Source organism: Microchirus variegatus (assembly GCF_963457635.1).
Source record: "Microchirus variegatus genome assembly, chromosome: 3".
Lineage (NCBI taxonomy): Eukaryota > Metazoa > Chordata > Actinopteri > Pleuronectiformes > Soleidae > Microchirus > Microchirus variegatus.
The window spans coordinates 5,310,989-5,329,977 of NC_139804.1; the positions used below are offsets into that span (position 1 = coordinate 5,310,989).

General features: G+C 45.8%; 1 protein-coding gene across 1 annotated transcript in view; it reads left to right on the forward strand.

Annotated features, from left to right (window-relative positions):
- Positions 1-351: 351 nt before the first annotated feature.
- The window catches only part of LOC310924621 (FRAS1-related extracellular matrix protein 2-like), a gene marked incomplete at its 3' end in the record, with an annotated part of 90,193 nt that continues 71,555 nt past the window's right edge, over positions 352-18,989 (forward strand). Inside the window, exons 1-2 of the mRNA XM_083886409.1 lie at positions 352-4,936; positions 5,943-6,032. Of these exons, the coding sequence (XP_083742535.1) occupies positions 367-4,936; positions 5,943-6,032 (4,660 nt within the window). The 5' untranslated portion in view covers positions 352-366. The remainder of the gene's footprint in view (positions 4,937-5,942; positions 6,033-18,989) is intronic.

Genomic DNA, 18,989 nt, shown 5'->3' on the forward strand with positions numbered 1-18,989 from the left:
GATGCGGCGGACGCGCAGGCTTTTGACAGCTATGGATTATCTTACGCGCTGCGATCGGAGCTCACGGAGGACACGATCCTGGTCGCCAACAACGGGATCCGCGTGCCTTTCGGGAGGTCCGTCTTCGTCGATCCCATCAACGACCTGGTGATCCAAGTTCAGCCCGGGGATCGATGCAGCATCACGGTGCTGGACAGCGACCCTCTGTCCCAGCGGCCTGGACACCTGTCTCCCAAAAAGTTTCCCTGTGAATTCGGCCCCAACGAGGTGAAGTACTCCCACTTCGGCTCCAGGAGTCCCCCGAGGGACAGAGTGAGGTTACAGCTCAGGTACGACACCCCGTCAGACACCATTATCATACCTTTCATGATGGAGGTGGAAGTGATTTTTACGCAGCTGGAAGTGCTGACCAAAAACATGCCGCTCACTGTGGAGAGGCTGCTCGGCACAAGTAACCCCATTGATAGGAGGATTTTAGAATTCACCTTTGATAGAAGAGCACAACAGTGCAAAATAGCCTCTCTTTCCAGTGGCAGCGTGTTGCCCAGGTACGGCAAACTCGTGGATGAGGGCAGCCTGGGAACAATGGTGGACTGTGATGAGTTTATTAAAATGAACATCCGTTACCAGCACACTTTTGCTTTGAAGTCACCGAGCCGAGATTACATTCCCATGCTTGTGGAGTTGCACGATAAGGAAGGCAATTTGCTCAAGCAGGAGTTTTTCCAAATTTTGGTGCGGATTAAGGAGGGAGAGGAGAACACGGCCCCTAAGCCCAGCTTTGTGGCCATGATGATGATGGAAGTGGACCAGTTTGTGATGACGGCGATAACCACGGACATGCTGGCTGCGGAGGACGCCGAGTCTAAACCTGACGAATTGATTTTCAACGTCACGTCGCCGCTCTCCTTTGAGGAGGGCTACATAGTGAGCACCGATGACAGGAATTTACCAATAACCTCGTTTTATCAGGGCGACCTCAAAGACTTGAAAATCGCCTATAAACCCCCCGCTGTGGACTCAGACACTGAGCGGATTTTCCAGATTGAGTTCGAGGTCGTGGACACGGAGGGCGCCGTGTCAGACCCTTTCGCTTTCATGATCGTCGTGAAGCCAATGAACACGTTGGCCCCCGTGGTGACGAGAAATACCGGTCAGTTACTCTACGAGGGTCAGTCCAGGCCTCTGTCCAGCTCGCAGAATCTGGAAATCAGCGATGAAGACAATCTAGACGGAGTCAAAATCGCTGTCATTGACGGGCTGAGGCACGGAGAGTTAACTGTTCTGGGGTCGAGGAGGAAGTTCTTCACCCCGGCCGACCTGGACGCCGGAGTTGTCATTTATCAACACGACGGCAGCGACACGTACAGCGACAACATCATTTTCAGGATGACGGACGGCACGAACGAGGTGGAGTTTCTGTTCCCCATCACCGTCGTGCCGACCGACGACGAGGCGCCCATCATCAACGCTAACACTGGTCTGATTTTGTTCAAAAACCAAATGTTGCCCGTCTCCTCTCTCATGCTCAGCGCGGCAGACATCGACTCGGAGGATTCCACGATTAAATTCACGATAGAGGCTCCCTTTTCGACGATCGGGCAGGTGCTGCTGCGTCAGTCCGAGGCCCCCGCAGACCCGTCCACGTGGAAGTTTAATACAGACGACGAAATGTACGAGAAATCGGTGACCGAATGGCTGCAGGAGGATATTACCGACGGCAAGCTGTTCTACAAGCACATCGGGCCCCACAGCAGCAGCGCTGTAATGGACCAGTTTGTGTTTAGCGTCCAAGACGACAACGACCCGCCGAATCAATCAGGCGAGAGCACGTTCGTTATCAAAATCCTCCCCGTGGACGACCTCCCGCCTGAACTCTACCCCGGCACGACTCTGCATATGACTGTGCATGAATATCAGCTCACGCACTTCCGAAAGAAATACCTACATTACACCGATTTAGACTCGGAGGACCGGGACCTGAAATACACAGTCGTCCAGCCACCGACCGACACGGACGAGAACAACCCCGTTATTCTGGGATCGCTGGTGTTAACGGAGAGGCCGGACACGGAGGTCACAACTTTCACACAGGCGCAAATTAACCACCACAAAATAGCTTACAAACCGCCCGATCTGGAGCTTGGAATTACCTCTCACGTTTTGCAGTTTGAGTACGCGGTGGAGGACGTCTCCGGGAACAGCATATCGGGGGTTTTCACCGTGTTTTTAAAGCCCGTGGATAACAAGCCGCCTCAAATAACCAATTCTGGCTTCACTCTGCTGGAACGTGGCCGACATATCATCACAAGGGCCGAGCTTTACACCTCGGACACGGACACAGACAGCCGACAGATAGTGTTCACTGTGACGCAGCCTCCGCTGCACGGACACGTGCAGTTTACATTCACCGACATGACAAAGGGGGACACTTTCAAACTAGAGGATATTATAAACGACAGGATTTCATACATCCATAACGGGGACGAATCGACGACCGATTCGATACAAATAGACGTCAGCGACGGGATCCACGTCGTCCCAATTATCGTAAAGATTAACGTGAAGCCGGTCGACGATGAGACGCCGACTATCAGCCTCCCAGCCGGCACGATTGGCTCCTTCATAGACGTGCTGGAAAACGGAGCAACAGAAATCACCAGCAACGTAATTCAGGGACGAGATGAGGACACGGACGACCTACGCTTGACCTTCATCGTCGAGGACCCGCCGTCGTTGGGCGAAATCCTGGTGAAAGGCGTCCCTTCCGGCACGTTCACTCAGGCCGATGTTATTAACGGCTTTGTGGTCTACGCGCACACGAGCGGGGAGGTGGGCTTCACCACGAAAGAGGACTTTTTCAATCTCACGTTGACGGATATGTCCGACGAGTGGACAGTGGGAGGGAACAAGATCACAGGTGTCAGAGTGCACGTTACTATTCTTCCTCTGGACAGCCAGGCCCCGGAGATCTTTGTGGGGCCACAGTTCACCGTCGTCGAGGGGGAGAAGAACGTGATTCATATTCTGCACATAAGCGCCGACGACGTCGACACCCCCGACGATGACCTCCTTTGTACAATCATTGTACAGCCCACGTCGGGGTACGTGGAGAATATCTCCCCAGCCCCCGGCTCGGAGAAATCCAGGTCTGGGACGGCCATTAGTGCTTTCACTATCAAGGACATCAGACAGAATCACATTTACTATGTTCAAAGCATTCACAAAGGAGTCGAGCCAGTGGAGGACAGGTTTACATTCAGATGCTCTGATGGCATCAATTTCTCTGAGAGGCACTTTTTCCCCATCTCCATAATCCCCTCTAATGATGAAAAGCCAGAGATTTACATGAGAGAGTTTGTCGTTATGGAGGGCATGAACATAGTCATTGATACTCCCATTCTGAACGGCGCCGACGCGGATCACCCCGCCGATCAGCTCACATTCATTATCAGCAAACCCCCCAAGCATGGATTTATTCTCAATCAGCTCACCACCGGCACCGTTCCCGTCTTTAACTTCACCTTGGATCAGATCAGCGAGGCCTCCAGCATCGTGTACGAGCACGACGACTCAGAAACCACGGAGGACAGCTTTGATGTCGTGCTCACTGATGGAAAATTCAGCGTCGAGAAAACGGTGATCGTCATGATCATCCCCGTGGATGACGAAACCCCGCGAATGGCAATCAACGACGGACTTGAAATCGAAATAGGCGACGTGAAAATCGTAGACGGCGCAGTTTTAAAAGCTACAGATTTGGACTCTGACGACAGCGCGCTAACGTACGTCATTCGCTACGGGCCAGGTCAGGGCTATTTGCAAAAAACAACGCGTTCTGGGTTGCAAAACATCACGGCTGGAACGAACTTTACGCAGAGCGATTTGGATCAAGGTTTGATCGTTTACATCCACAACGGACAAGAGGGGATCCGAGACCTCATCAAGTTTGATGTGACGGACGGCATCAACCCGTTGATCGACAGATATTTTTACGTGACAGTGGGTGGCATTGACATGGTTTTCCCAGACGTGGTCAGCAAAGGCGTGTCCCTTAAAGAAGGCGGTCGGGTCACTCTGACCACAGACCTGCTCAGCACCAGTGATCTCAACAGCCCCGACGAACATCTGGTTTTCACAATCACCCGAGCGCCGACGAGAGGCCACTTGGAGTGCACGGACGCACCCGGGACGCCGATCTCGTCCTTCACACAGCTGCAGCTCGCCGGCAACAAAGTCTACTACATTCACACGTCTGACGACGAAATGAAAATGGACAGCTTTGAGTTTGAAGTGACCGACGGGTACAACCCGGTGTTCCGCACTTTCCGCATTTCCATCACCGACGTGGACAACAAAAAGCCCGTGGTGACCGTGCACGGCCTGGCGGTGACCGAAGGGGAGAACAAGCTCGTCACGCCGTTCGAGCTCACGGTGGAGGACAGGGACACCGCCGACCGCCTCTTGAAGTTCACGGTCACTCAAATCCCGGTTCACGGCCGCCTGCTCTTCAACAACACCAGGCCCGTGTCGTCCTTCACGAAGCAGGACCTGAACGAGAACATGATAAGCTACAAACACGACGGCACGGAGAGCGCAGAGGACAGCTTCTCCTTCACCGTCACTGACGGCACGCACACGGACTTCTTCGTCTTCCCCGACACGGCGTTCGAGACGAGGAAGCCCCAGATAATGAAGATCTCGGTCCTCCCCGTGGATAACGGCGTGCCGCAGATTGTCGTGAACAAGGGCGCGCCGACGCTGCGGGTCCTGGAGACGGGTCACCTGGGGTTCGTTATCACCAGTAAGACCCTTAAAGCAGAGGACAGAGACAGCATTCAGAACGCCGTCACCTTTAGGATTACCGTCGCCCCCGAGCACGGCTACGTGATCAACCTCGGCAAAGGGAACGCCACAGTCACCACTTTCACTCAAGGTAAGGGAGCCACTTTCTAAACGCTTTCTAATCCTCTGACTTCCTGTGACGACAGCTTTCGATTCACAGAGTTATTTGTGTCCTTATTTTACATTCACTCGCTCTCTTCTTGAAGTATTACTCTCTGTAGAATGCTGATTTCAGACATAAAGGTTTTTGTTTTCACTCGAGAGAGTCTATTCTCCGAGATGAAGTATGTCAGCGCCTCAGGCTGAACAGCTCTCAGTGGGGTCGTGCATAGTTTGAACGATACCTAATGTGTTTGACTTTAGAAATGATTTGTACATTAGTAGAGTGATTTTTTGATTATGATGAATAATGCTGAACATGCATAGGCAGGGAGGGAGGCATGGACGTCCTGGCCTAAATCAAACCACTGCAAACACTAGTCATAATATAAAAAAGGTACAGATCAAACAAACGAGAGGTGGTGACTTGGGTCAGTGGTAAATATTAGGCCGGCAGCATCCGTGTGTGCAGTCAATACCCGCACATCGCCTGCTTGCATTTACTGAGTCACTGTGAGATGATTTCCCCAAGAGTTCAATATTTCAAGAGGTTTCACTAGAGCAAACAGACGGTAAATAAAGACACCTTCTCCTGGGCGTTTGGAAAATTGCGGCCATGCATTTTTATGCGTGGACGCTTCGGAAAAAAGGGGAAAAGTTTTGACATCAAATTTTGGAGATAGAAGAGGCCGTAAACGTAACTATCTTCTCGACCCAGGAGCTGTAAAGAACCCGCCTCTAACACCACACCACCGGGATGGCGAGTGTCGAGCCATTCTTTACGATCGCTGTCATACAAAAGCCTTTTGGAAATACAGCCCTTGTTACCCAAGCTTTTTACATCCACACGGCGCTTGTTTCATTCAATCACACAGCCCTCAATCTCATCTATGTGGATATTGACCCATAATCTGACTCATTTTTACCACATGTCATTGAAGCCAAATAAGTGATGGATATTTACACAAATGCAAATCAATTTTTTTTTTTTTTTTCAGCTGAAATTGACGACATGAGCATCTGCTACGCTCTGAGGGATGGCGACAACGCGACAAGTGACATCTTCTCTTTCTCCATTGTGGACAAAGGTGAGTTTATTTTTTAAACATTTATGCTTGTGCAGCTCTTTCTATTGACTTAGTTTAACCCTTTAAGGTACGCACCAAGTAAAAAAGGCAAAAGAAAAACATTTTCTTTGCATTTCTTATTATTTTATTTTATTTCCTTATGATAACCATAATGAAAATCAATATATGTATTTTCTTTTTTGACCCTACAGTATTTCAGATACAGGCCTCTACCAAACGGTTGAGACGTGTTAGTGAGTTCAGCTTGATGCATTTTTCAATGAGACAATAGTGACTTAAAGTGTGGTCGACCAAATGGTTGAGTAGTACCTTAAAGGGTTAACATACGTGAGTATTCATTTATTGCCTTTTGTTTGCAAATACAGAGTTTATCAACTCATATTGCTCCTGTTGCTTGTGCTTGTGCGTCACGTCGAATCTAATTCAGCATCACTACTGTGTAAAAGGTGTGTGTGCACAGATAAGAAGAAGAACTCATACATGGATTCACACATATTTGCACGAGCACGTGAGAAAACAAGAACAGAAATGGAAGAAAGTCGACTATTTACAGATTGACTCAAATGTCACAGCTTCGCCCGGCTTGTTTACCTCATTATCTGAACGTTCATATTTGTCTTACTGTGGTGCTGTATACTGTAGGTAGCTCAGAGGCATCGTGGTACACAAAGTGACAATTAGGAGAACAGTTAGCAAAGCCCTGTCTTTCAGCCGCAGATATGTAATCAGAGTGAATGCAGTGTTCGCCGCCGTGTTGTTGATTAGCAGAAGCAGCGTGCCTGACGGTGCGCCCTCTCCGTTACCCTTCAGCGGTGACGAGCGAGCACAAAAGATCTTTCTGTTCGAGGTCCTCGTTTTCCCACGAGCACCTCGAGGGCCCTCTGTGTGTGTGTATCCTCATTTCTGCACTTGGGACTCATTTGTGGCGAATAATAGGTAAACATCGCGTTTTTTCCGGCATGCGGGTGCTAATGAGACACGGTAAAGTACACAGGACAACTTGGGTCACACTTTAATAATAAGTACACACTATTAGCGTTAGTTGAAGTGTTGGCGCGTACTCAACGGCTGTTGGAGGTGAGAGAGCAGCCTGTTGTACGTCGATCAAAGAGCTGGTTTGTTTGGAGGTGGATGCTGATTGGCTGCTTGAGTTGCAGCAGCTATTTGGACGCTGTTCTTCAGCCGTTACACATGAGTAAAACATGTGTAACTGTGTTTATATGCGACACACTAATGAGCATTCATGTGCTATAAATGATGAATTCAATATGTAGTACTGCTTAAAGGGCCCATATCGTACCCTATTTATCCAAGTTAACCTAGTTCCCTGGTGTCCTAATGAACATGTCTGTGACATACTTTGGTCAAAATACAATAATGATGAAGCACCACAGCAGTTCAATCACTGTGCCAGAACAGCCCTGTTCAGAACGCTCGGTTTTGTAGTATCTAGTCACAGAGGCTACTGGGAGCTAACAGTAGTTATCATTCGGAAAAGTGATCATTTGCAGGCACATTGCCGTCATTTACTGTATAACATGTATCCACTGGACAGACAAATCCTCTGAGGCTGGAAGTTTGTGTAGAACTCTGTGCTGCACTGCGGAGCCAAAAATAGAACTTTTCCCAGACTTCCAATAATTTGAATTTAAGGCCTTAAAATGTCTTAAATTCTCCCTAGAATCTCCTAAAAGGTCTTAAATACAATTTTGAAAGGTTTTAAAAATCTTTTAACGTTATTTTTATTTATTTTAAAACTGCCTAACTTAACGGAAACGCAGAATTTCCATAAGATGGATAAGTGCAAGTTCAACATTCATTTGTGGCTCCAATTTTCCTTCATGTCTTTTGTACTTTTTTGCCAGTATGTATTTGAAATGGGTCTTAAATTGTATTCATTATGGTCCTAAAAAAAGTCTTAAAAAGTCTTAAATTTGACTTGTTGAAACCTGCAGAGACCCTGATTAAGTATCTTGTGAAGTAGCAATGAGTGCAGAAGTCAACATCGCGTGTTTTATCTCCTGTACTTAGACTGAGGAGGACCACAAAAACACGACTGAGTCATCTTTTTTCACACATTGGCGACTGGTTAAAATGATTAAAAAGTTGATTTTGCATAATACGGGACCTTAAACTGATGCTAATAGTGTGCACTTATTATAAAGTGTTGCTGACAACTTCTTAGAAGATGATTCTGAGTGACAGTTCTTCACCTGAGCTGCTGTCAGACTCCTTTGTTCTTGAACGACGTTCAGTCGGTCCCTTTGTTCCTGTCTCAATTGGGTTATTTTGTCGCTCTCTTGCTTCCTTGATCCTTCACTCCCAAAATAGTCACTTATCCTCCAAGTCTGCTAATTAAAACCATTTTCTAGCACTTCCTGCAACGATGTGCATTACTTTCAGACTCGGGCGACAACTCTCTGCCCTCAATAACAACAACTCTGTGGTCGTAAAAAAAAAACAAAAAAAAAACACAAACCTTTGCAGGCAGACACATTACTTGTCTGCAAAATGTCATTCTTTGAAATTGGATTGTGCTTCATAGTTGCACCTAAATTGCTCGATGAGGGGTTTTATTGGATGACCCAGCCGCGAGAAGTCGACACACACCTCACACTTCAGCTCGCGATGGCAGACGGTGAACATTTTTTAATAACATTTAAGCTGTGCTGGTGGCTGCCATGAATCCCCAGACGGAGCCTGCAGCTCTTTGAGCTGGTTGTGTTGCGTATAGCGTGCACCCCGGCGCACAGCTGTACTCTGTCATGTTTCGGGCCGTGGAAAACATTCTCCTTCTCGCTTCAAGTTCATTGGCAAATTTACCAACTGCACCCGGCGTTTTTCAGGGTGAAAAGTTTGCTTTTCATGTCGCAGCTGCTTAGCGAGGTTCGATGCGAGCAGCTGTGCCGAGCTGCGAGCGTGCGTGCACACAGCTCGGCACAGCTATCACCTGCTGATTTACACGTGTATATTAATAAAGTCATGGATGCAGATGTACACGATCTCCAATCGCAATGAGATTTTTGCAAAGGCGGTAAAGGACTCAGGCTGTCCTTTACCGCCTTTGAACAACTGTAACAGCTGTTAATAAGACATCTGTGCCGATGCAACCGGCTATAACCAGCCATTTAAAAAGAATACCACTCTATCTTTGAAGAAGTAACATCATATTTTAGGGTTTTAGGGATTATATAACAGTTTATTTTGCTTCCTTATCCGATTCCAGCGATTTTTTGCTGCGATCAGATTGGCTCATCATCTCTACCGAGAGACATTTTTATGTTCAACGATGTATTAAACGTGTAAAAGCAAAAACTGAGCACTAGCATATCAGACAAAAACAAGTGCTATTGTTACCACAAGCACACGGGTAAAAATAGATCATACAAACACGAGTCCAGGAGGAGAGCTCACTGAGAACGTTTGCCTTCAGATTGATGCTCTGAACGACTCTCTGTGACTCGTTACCCGCCGTGTTTAGCGCCGGCGTTCGAGCACATCGTGAACTCCGAGCTTCCAGGACAGAGCGTGAATATGACGAGGGGCCATCTGAACGTGGGGCTGTGGGCTCCAGTGGTTTTTCCCGTAGGTACTCGAATGCAACAAGAGGCTCAATAACAACACATAGATATTATATAATGCTCCTTTAACCCCTTGTGTTACCATCGTGTCGTATAGCCGACAGGTTTTGGCATGCCTACTTTTCCTTACAGTAACTCATAGACCGTTTTTGATTAGCGCTGTCGAACGTTAACACGTCAACGGCGTTTCCATGACGACTGACCTGAAAAAGACGCCGCGTGACGTCACGTTTACGTGACTCCCGATTGTTAAAATGAGTCTCTAAAGTAACGCTAAACTTTAAAAACAGAGGCACACATACGCAGTACACAGGTATGCTGCTTATTTGTAGCGCTGCTCTTTGATAAACGAACCGCTCCAGTTCGACTGTAGGCGCGGTAAAGGTGCTAAAAGGAGCTAACGCAGCTAACTGAGCTAACTGGTAAACGGTGCCTGGACTCCGGTGACGCGGCACGTAAACATAACGTCACGCGCGTCTATTTTCTGGTTAGTCGCCATGGAAACGCGTCACGCATTAACACGCGTTAAAGCTGAAGTAAGTAGTTTATAGTGCCATCTAGAGGAGAGGCTGAAATTTACAACAACAACTGCTCCTCTGCTCACCCCCTCCCATCCCTGAGCGCTACGGTATCCTCAGCCGGTCAAATGTCGTCCTCGTCGTCTTTCTCCGTGTCAGCAAATGAGATTTGTGAGGCGAGGGAGAGGGCGAGCTACCACGGCCGTAGCAGACGAAGCGGAGAGAGAGGAGGCGGGACTTCCGCTACAAGTAAAGAGACGCTTGATTTGTTCTCTCGCGTCAAGGCGTCTCGCTGCTAACAGTGGCTATGCAACAGCGGCCCGCGACCATGTTATTTTACATGACTTTTTGAAACACTACGAAAATGAAACAAAAACTATTATACAGCAACTAGACAATCCAGGAGCAAATAATATGTATAAAAAAGTGCATTTCGGGTCCTAAAAACATATAAACACAACACAGTGTCCCTTTAACCGATTGCACAGCACTATTTGTGATATCTACAAAAGTCAAAAACTATGAACTGGCGATCTGACTAGAGTGTACCCCACCTATATCACCCCCTATGTCAGCTGGGATTGCCTCCGCCATGACCCTCAAGTGGAGGATAAAGTGGTAGAAGATGGATGAATAGATACCGGAAAGCAGACAAGTAGAAGTTTGCACCCGTCTATTTGTTATTTTACGGTAGAACCTTGAATAATTGGAAAAAGGGGCAGAAGAACTCACTCATTTAACTTTTTTTTGACAATTCTACCGCCATATAATCAAAATAAGCCTGATTATCTTGACTGGAAAAAGTAGTATGGCAGACACTGGAATTTACAAACATTCATATCACGCCATTTTTTTTCCATGTTTCTGTTGAATCGACTGCTGTCGCACGTTTATATATTTCACTCATCACACAATTGGCAGTTATTGGGATTCTGCCGGCTGCGAAACTGCGCCGTCTCACCACCTGCTCTCATTACACCGGTTTAATCGCCACGTGTTTGCTTCCCAAAGGTGAAATCGATGGACGCCGCGGAGCCGTTCATTACACGCCGTTTCGAGTACTCATCGCAGCTTGACAGCGTTGTTTTAGCCGTTGATCCGTTTCCCAGGTGGATGGATTGTCTTAGTACAAAGCTCGGGCTCGGGCTCTTACATTAAGCTACGAGGCCTGAGTTCTTTCCTTGGCAGCGATGCGTTTGCTATACTCGAAGTGTCATTCGAGCTGTTAACGGTGTTCCCAGGGCCCAGATTTATGTCTTTGTTGGACCTGACCCACTTTGGCTCATTGTTTGGCACCTTTATAAGCATATGTAAATATTGGCTGACAAAAAGTGACCCGTGCTTTATCAAGAACTGCTAAAAGTGTCTCGATAAATAATGCATCACGCATATTATGTTCTTGTAGACAAGTTGTTTCACTCTCTTAACTTTTATTACGTAAAGAAACAGATTGGACTTTCCGCCGCAAATAGCAATATGGCAATTAGGCTGCGTCTCAAAAAGTGCTTATCGGTTTTAATTAGCGCGTCGCACAATGACGGGATTTGCAGCCACGTTTGACTCCGTTATTGGTGAAACAGATTAATACGGAACTCAGTTCGAAAAAAAAACGATGCTGCCCATTGTTTTAAAGCGACAATAACTGTATAATCACGGGGGTAATTTGTGGAGCCTCGTGTGCCATTTTTCTCATCATTGTCTGTCGCTTTGTTTATTTATTTCCCGAAAAAAACGAAAAAAAAAACACTGCCACCGCTCGCAGTCACAAATTGTTTGCCAAAAAAAAAAAACGAGATGACAGCGCTTGTTTTCTCAGCTCCCCGCGCGCGTGTGCGCTCGCTATTTGTCAAGCTTGTCAGGGCTTTGAATGAATAATCACACGGGAGTGAAATCACACTTATTCATTTGTGTTGGAGAAACATCGCACCTGGACGGCAACATCGTGAAGACGGGGGTGTGTGTGTGTGTGTGTGTGTGTGTGTGTGTGTGTGCGGGGCCAGAAACCTCTGTAATTACTTAGAAAGTGTCTTGTTTAGAAGTAAATTGGTGGAACCGTGTGTGTGTGTGTGTGTGTGTGTGGGTGGGTGTGTGTGTGTGTGTGTGTAGGGGGGGGGGGGCTGTCATTCATTCTAAGACAGTTAATTGCTGTGCTTCAGCAGACTCCAGCCCTCCCCTTGTCTCCTGGGGATTCAGGGGCATTCAGGTGAGCTTACCTGAGCACACACACACACACACACACACACACACGCACATACTCGCACACACACACACACACGTCTCTGCATTCCCAGGCACTTGTTTGTGGAGCAGAATCTCCGTCTGCCTCCGGCCAGTCACTCAGCGTCGGGGATGATAGGACTGACAGACACACACTGCTGCGGTCTTTGTTTTTCATTCCAGCCGCTCGCTACCTCCTCGTTTTTTCTTCTTCTACTTCTTCTTCTTTCAATAAGAAGGCGCCAAGAGATAATTGAGTTTTCATTTCATAACGACGCATTAACCATTTAACTTGTGATACCCGTGCATTGAGTATTGAGTATCTACCGCAGGGGTGGAGAACTGGCCCACCAGAGGGTCCAATCTGGCCCGCAGGATGAATTTGTGACACCCTATATTTTTCAGTTGGCTGAATATTTTATTCTTAGTACAACAACTGGGATCTGTAAATTGTAACGCACGTGTGTAAATGGTAAACTCAGCCATAGCATTGTTGAGATTGCACTTAATTTTCGTTGTTAATAATGTTTTGTAAAAAAGTAATTATTAAATTAAATGTGAAACAAAGGGAACATTTGGAGTTCTTACAGATTATTATGCTGTCATTTTACTGGTCTGGCCCAGTTGTGATCAAATTGCGATGTACAGCATGTGTCCCGGGAACTAAAATGAGTTTGACACCCCTGATCTACCTGATACAGTCATTTTAGACCAATTATGAAGCCACACATTTGTGCTTCAAAGATGTCATTCTACAACTGTGTCATACATATTGTTCTTCCCAAAAAAGAAGAAATTAACACTTTAACAGTCATAGTGAAACATTGATTTTTGGATTGTAACATTTACATTTTACATTTTCATCTGTCCGATATTCGATCCACTGATTTTGACCGATACTGATTCCCTTCCCTAGAAAAAATATTAAAGACATATTGGCTTATCAGTATTTGGCCTATTGAATATTTCCTTTTTCCTCACTCTGTGTTATAAGAAAGAGACCAAAAGGAAACAACCTGTCACCTTAAATATGAATACAAATTATATGATGTCTATAAAGGCGTTTTAGCCAATAAAAGCAACAATATATATATAACATTGCATTTTACTATTTCTATCTTCTAAAGGTCCAGTATGTAAAATGTAGGTGAAATTATGTGTCAGAAAGTGAAAAATGAAATAATCATACTAAAATGTTGTAAGCGTAGAATCAATTGTTTTTTACCTTGAGCCTTAAAATAAACATCTTTTGACTTGAACTAAAGTCTATTCAGCTGCGAAATGCTGCAACTTCACCTATAAATTGTGATTTTTACTCATTTTTGGACACACACACATTGTATTTTAGTGCACTGAGTACAATAGCTCAGTTCCTGTTTGAGAATGGGTCCGCACTGTACAACACGGATCAAATTCCTGCCTGGATCATCCTCTTATACACGGAGAGGAATGTTTCCCCTCTTTCTTTGTTCTGCCCGTCCACCAGCCCCCCCCCCCCCCCCCATCTCTCTCTCACCAGCCATGTTTTGTTTGTTATTTTCTACTTCCTGTAGCAAGATAAGTTCAGGTCTCCGTGAGTTTACCCCCCCCCAGCCTCGTAAATCCTCCCAACCGTTTCGTCCCGCACTAGCATCTGCTGTGTAAATCATGTTACAGCCGACCGTGTTATCCGCGCGTTATCGCTCGTCACGCCGAGTGCATGCTCCAGTCCGTTTCTCTTGTCCCCCCCCCCCCTCTCCATCTCCTGTCTAATCTCAGGTTAGGTGGGATTATCTTTCTTCCCGTAGCGTGCCGGAGCACGGCTAAAGTAAGCGAGAGAAAAAAAAAAAAAAAACATGCGCTGACATGCCGTTATGAGGCTGGAATAGACTTTGTGTATCCTATAATACCCTTCATCACACAGCAAGTGATGACTTTGCAAGTTTCACTCGGTGTTTTCTATCCTGTTATTAATGAAATCGTTTTTCCTCCACGCTTTTCTTGCGGGTTGCACAACATTCCTCCATCCCGGAGACTTTCCTTCGACGTGAATCACCGTCATGTGCATGAAATGTGCAGCTAATCACAAAGCAGGTCCAGTTTGTTGTGTTTTTATAGTGTCACAGTCCGTCTGTGCGGCAGGAGATAAAACTATCAGGAAGTAAGGTTTTATTGTTATGGAAATTCTTTTTGTTTGTGATAAAACATTTTGGAGTTGATTACAGAGCTATTCGTGGTTAACAGCTGCTTCGAGCGGGGTGAAAAACTGAATTACAAAGAGGATTTAGGCTAATCGTTTTAGATGCAGAGTGATTTGCACGGCTCGCTGGTTCCCGCTGATATCTTCAGTTGCTAACTCTGAGTTATAATGCTCTTTCCCGTCTGCATTGCAGTTACACTTGGCGATGTTTATTGCCCGACACAATGAGGTGTCTCTGCACATTTCCACCACGAGCTGTGCGTCTGAGGAGAGCGGCGAGTATCAGTGTAACGGCCCGCTGCTCATCTGTGACGGCTCTGAGCCAGGGTAATTCATGAAGTTATGTTGTTCACCACTGAAGTGGAGATTCGCCCACAAGTGGCAGCACGCTGTGATGTCACCCATTGACTATATTGAAGCTCCCATAGACCGGAAGTTCCAATTAAGGCTGTTTTAACTCGTTTATGAAGCCCTAAATTTTCCAAACAAACAGTTCAGCCACTGCTGAGAACGCTAGTGCAAGTGGTCTGAAAAAGCCTGGAATCGTCGTGTAAGGATCTCGTATCCTGATCGTCCTGCTCCGGGCACTAGTCCGGGCACATCCGGTTGCGTAAATTGAACCGCAGAAGAAGAACGTCCGTTGTGGAGGTGTTTCACGAGCGACAGTGTCTTCTGACTCTGGATTTGACTCCGGGTCAAAGGTCGTAAAAGGGACTGCGGCGGGGAGTCGTGACAAAGCTTTGTTAAAACAATGTTTTGATAATGAGTAGCAGTGTATCCACCGTTCCAGAGGGGGGAGCTGCGCTTCTGAGAGCTGACGTGCTAATTACGTCACTTCCAGGTACCTGGCCAATCACAAGGCATTTGGGAAAGCGCTCATTGGCTGGCCAATCACAACACAGTTTTGTCTTCTGGGGGTGATATTTCAGTCTGAAACAGCGCGGCTGACGGGAGCTTCAGTGAGGAGAGATTTTGATCTGCTCGTTTGCAGCAACTAGGAGGTTTTTGACCATAAAAACAAGTTAATGTATGTAAGTAGACCTCCATAACTCACATATATGTGCGACAGGACCACTCTATGGTAACTTTAAGGTGTCTGGTGAGCACCACTGGAACCTAAATACATGCCATGCTGTGTGTTTTGCACCAAATGGATGCCTTTGTAAATCAAAGAAACCCTGAAACTAATTTCCTCAGGATTAAACACAAGATTAGGCTCCTTTTCTCACAGACTTGCATATAAAACCGTCATTTTGCAACCGTTAACGTCGCCCCCCCCGATGACCCATCACCGCAGTACATTTTCAAACACTTTCCCATTTGCTTCACTTTCTGGGTTCAGAGAGTACATTCATTAGTTTTCAGTCAGTGCGGTTCAGCCTTGATTTTTCTTGGCTTTTGTTTCGTTGGAGTACTCTCAGCTCGGGCTCTTATTTTATGCATCTTTTCATTCGAAGCCGCCTTCTTTTACTCCTCGCTGCAGATTAATGTCAGTGTCAAATTAAAGTGTCAGGAAAGCCTCCTCTGCTATCTTCGACGTGTGAGCTGGAACAGAAAAGACAAGTCCTAAATGTGTTAAAGAAAGATATTTATTTCAAAGAGAAGTTTATTTTTGATTTTTTTCATTTTCGTGAGTATTGTGTAAAATATAGCATTTGGCTTCGAGTAAAGAAGCATCAAGTGCTAATTTTCTCTTAGGAAAACAGAGGGGAAACCCTGTTTTAATAACCTCTTCCCTCTGTTTTAATGTGCTGCTCAAGTAAGTGCTTGGAGCCAAGGTTAATAAAGCTAAGGCAAATTCCCAAAAGTATAGAAAGCCCAGGCCCAGGCTTGTTCCCTGGATGATGATGATATGTGTCGTCATACCTGCCTTAGGATATCACTCTACCAGAACTGAGGTTGTTCAAGCACTGATGCTGGAGAAAATCCTTCTTTTGTGGACAGCACTGTGCAGGGTGAAGTTTGTGTTATCAGTTCAGTTCTGACACTCTCAGGTCTCCCATCAACCTCGCTAACCCCCGGAAGAATACTCGTACAAAATACACATCACTGAAAGAGGGAAAAAAATGTCCAAGGAATGGGGAAACTTGAATGCTCAGTGAAATGAGACTGGGAAATCCAAATGAAAGTCTTTGGGGGGCAGATGTCAACATTTCAGACTATTTTCTCTTACAGCGTGTGCCTGAAAACATAGGTTTTGTACCTCAAAGGTTCAAAATACAAACTGTGCTTTTTCTTTTTGTACAAATGCAGTTGGAAAAGAAGCGATTAAAACGTTTTAAAGGGGACATATTATGCAAAATCAACCTTTTAATACTTATATTTGGGACTCTGAAGTGTGAAAAAAGATGACTCAGTCATGTTTTTGTGGTCCTCCTCAGTCTTAGTACAGGTGATAAAACCAAGATGTTGACTTCCGCACTCATTGCTACGTCACAATGACACATTCCTGGAATTGAGCTCCTAAAAAACGCGAGAGTGCAGGCGAGGGCAATCGTATGCGGAAGAGCGGAAGTCTGCAAAGTGTCCTATTCTTGGCTGCATAGTGCAGCACAGAGTTCTACACAAACTTCCAGCCTCAGAGGATTTACGGGTGAATTCCAATTCCTTGCTTAACCCTCAGTCTCAAAAATGCGCGCTCCCTCTTGTGCAAGTGCTGTCTCGATTCTCAGAAAAATTAAGTTGAGGGGCGAGTTTAAGGGCTGTATCGCCCTCAATATTGAGATTTTCAGAGACCACCCTTGGGAGCATGGGCTACCCAGAATGCATTGCGTGTTTTAACATAACAAAGATGGCGCCGAAAGCAGCGAAATGAGTACGCTACAAATTAAGTATTTTCTTTGTTAATAGAGATATAAAAATGATGAAAACCATTGTATTATCTTAGTTTAGGCCCATATTATGGATTACTGACGTCATTGTTGCGTAACATTTATTTTAATTTTACGATTGTTTGTCAATAGCCGGCCGGTGCGGACAAGCGATCGTTTGCTATGGGTTGGGTTGGGTTTTGAGTTAAGATTAAGGGTTGAGCTTGAGGGTTAGGTTTGAGGGTTAAGATTGGAATTGGAATTACATTTTATATATGAAGGCAATGTGCCAGCTAGTGTCGGCAAATGATGGCTTTTCCGAATGCTAACTGCTGTTAGCCGCCGTTAGCATCAGCAACACTGACGCAGTTTCCTGTGTCTCATTTGCATTTAAAAAGACAGACACTCAAAAAGTGAGCGTTCTGAACACGGCTGTTTTGTTCAGGGTGATTGAACTGCTGTGGTGCTTCATCCTTATGGTATTTTGACCAAAGAATGTCACAGACATGTTCATTAGGACACCAGGGAACTAGGTTCACTTGTAGAAATAGGGTATAATAATATGTCTACTTTAAAGTAAAATAGACTGTGAAGAGTAAAAAAAAAACAGATGTTTTTCTCGTACATGTATTAAAACTGCGGGTAAAATCAGACGTCAGTTTAGTGGTGACAGTGTTTTACCGCTGGAAAGCATGTGCAATTTAGCACAGTTGATTTCGTGCGGGAAACTTGTGGAGACAATCTTTCGCAGCGGCACAGCGTGCCGAGAGGATTTTCATGACAAGGATTTTCTGTTCACTAAAGAGCTGATTCACTGATGACTAAAATGATGGTCTAGTCAAATGTACTTTAATACCAGTGGCCAGAAAGTGCAAATAGATGGTGGTGATGTATACGTTGATTACACAACTAGCTGCAGGTATAGTACGCTCAATAAAAATATGTGTATGTACATCTGCCCCCCAGTCGTTAACAGCAGCAGTCTTTTTTAGCTTCTTGTTTGATTCTGCTCCATCATAATTAAAACAGTGCGTTGCAATTATTTTATGACAAATTTGACATTCCCAGAGAACAGCGGGATGTTTGAGTTAGTGGTGCGACAATTGCTGCTGTGACATCCTTTTTCCCCCCCCCCCTACAGTAGCATTTTTCCTTCCCTTCAATTTTAGCAAAAATCACTCTAGATAATGTGTTTTTGGCCCCTGGAACCCAGCGCTGGGCTGGAGCTGCTCCTTTCAGCTGTGCTGCATGATAAGTTTGTGACAGCTTGGCTCAGGCTGCATGCGGCGTCACCGCTGCCTCCAGCGGAGCCAGAGTTTTGGGATTGGTGGATGCACCTCCTTCATATGCGCTCCTTTTATGCAGAAACGTTCGCACTCAGCGTCGGGCCATATATCTGTCTGAGGGCCAGCTGTCTGATGCAATAATCAGAGGCACGGCTAAAATGATGCATTAAGATGCGTGGGCACGAGCTAAAGTTGAAGTGATAACTGCAATGTCTTTGCTCTCAAGCGGTTGTCTCGTGATTTGAAGTGCAAGGGTGGGTCAGGGGGGGAAAAAAGCACAACCTCAATCAGTTTATTCGGTACGTGACATTACGTGTTAGTGCTATTAGACTTTTAAAACGCATGTAAAAAATGTCAGTGTTTGCT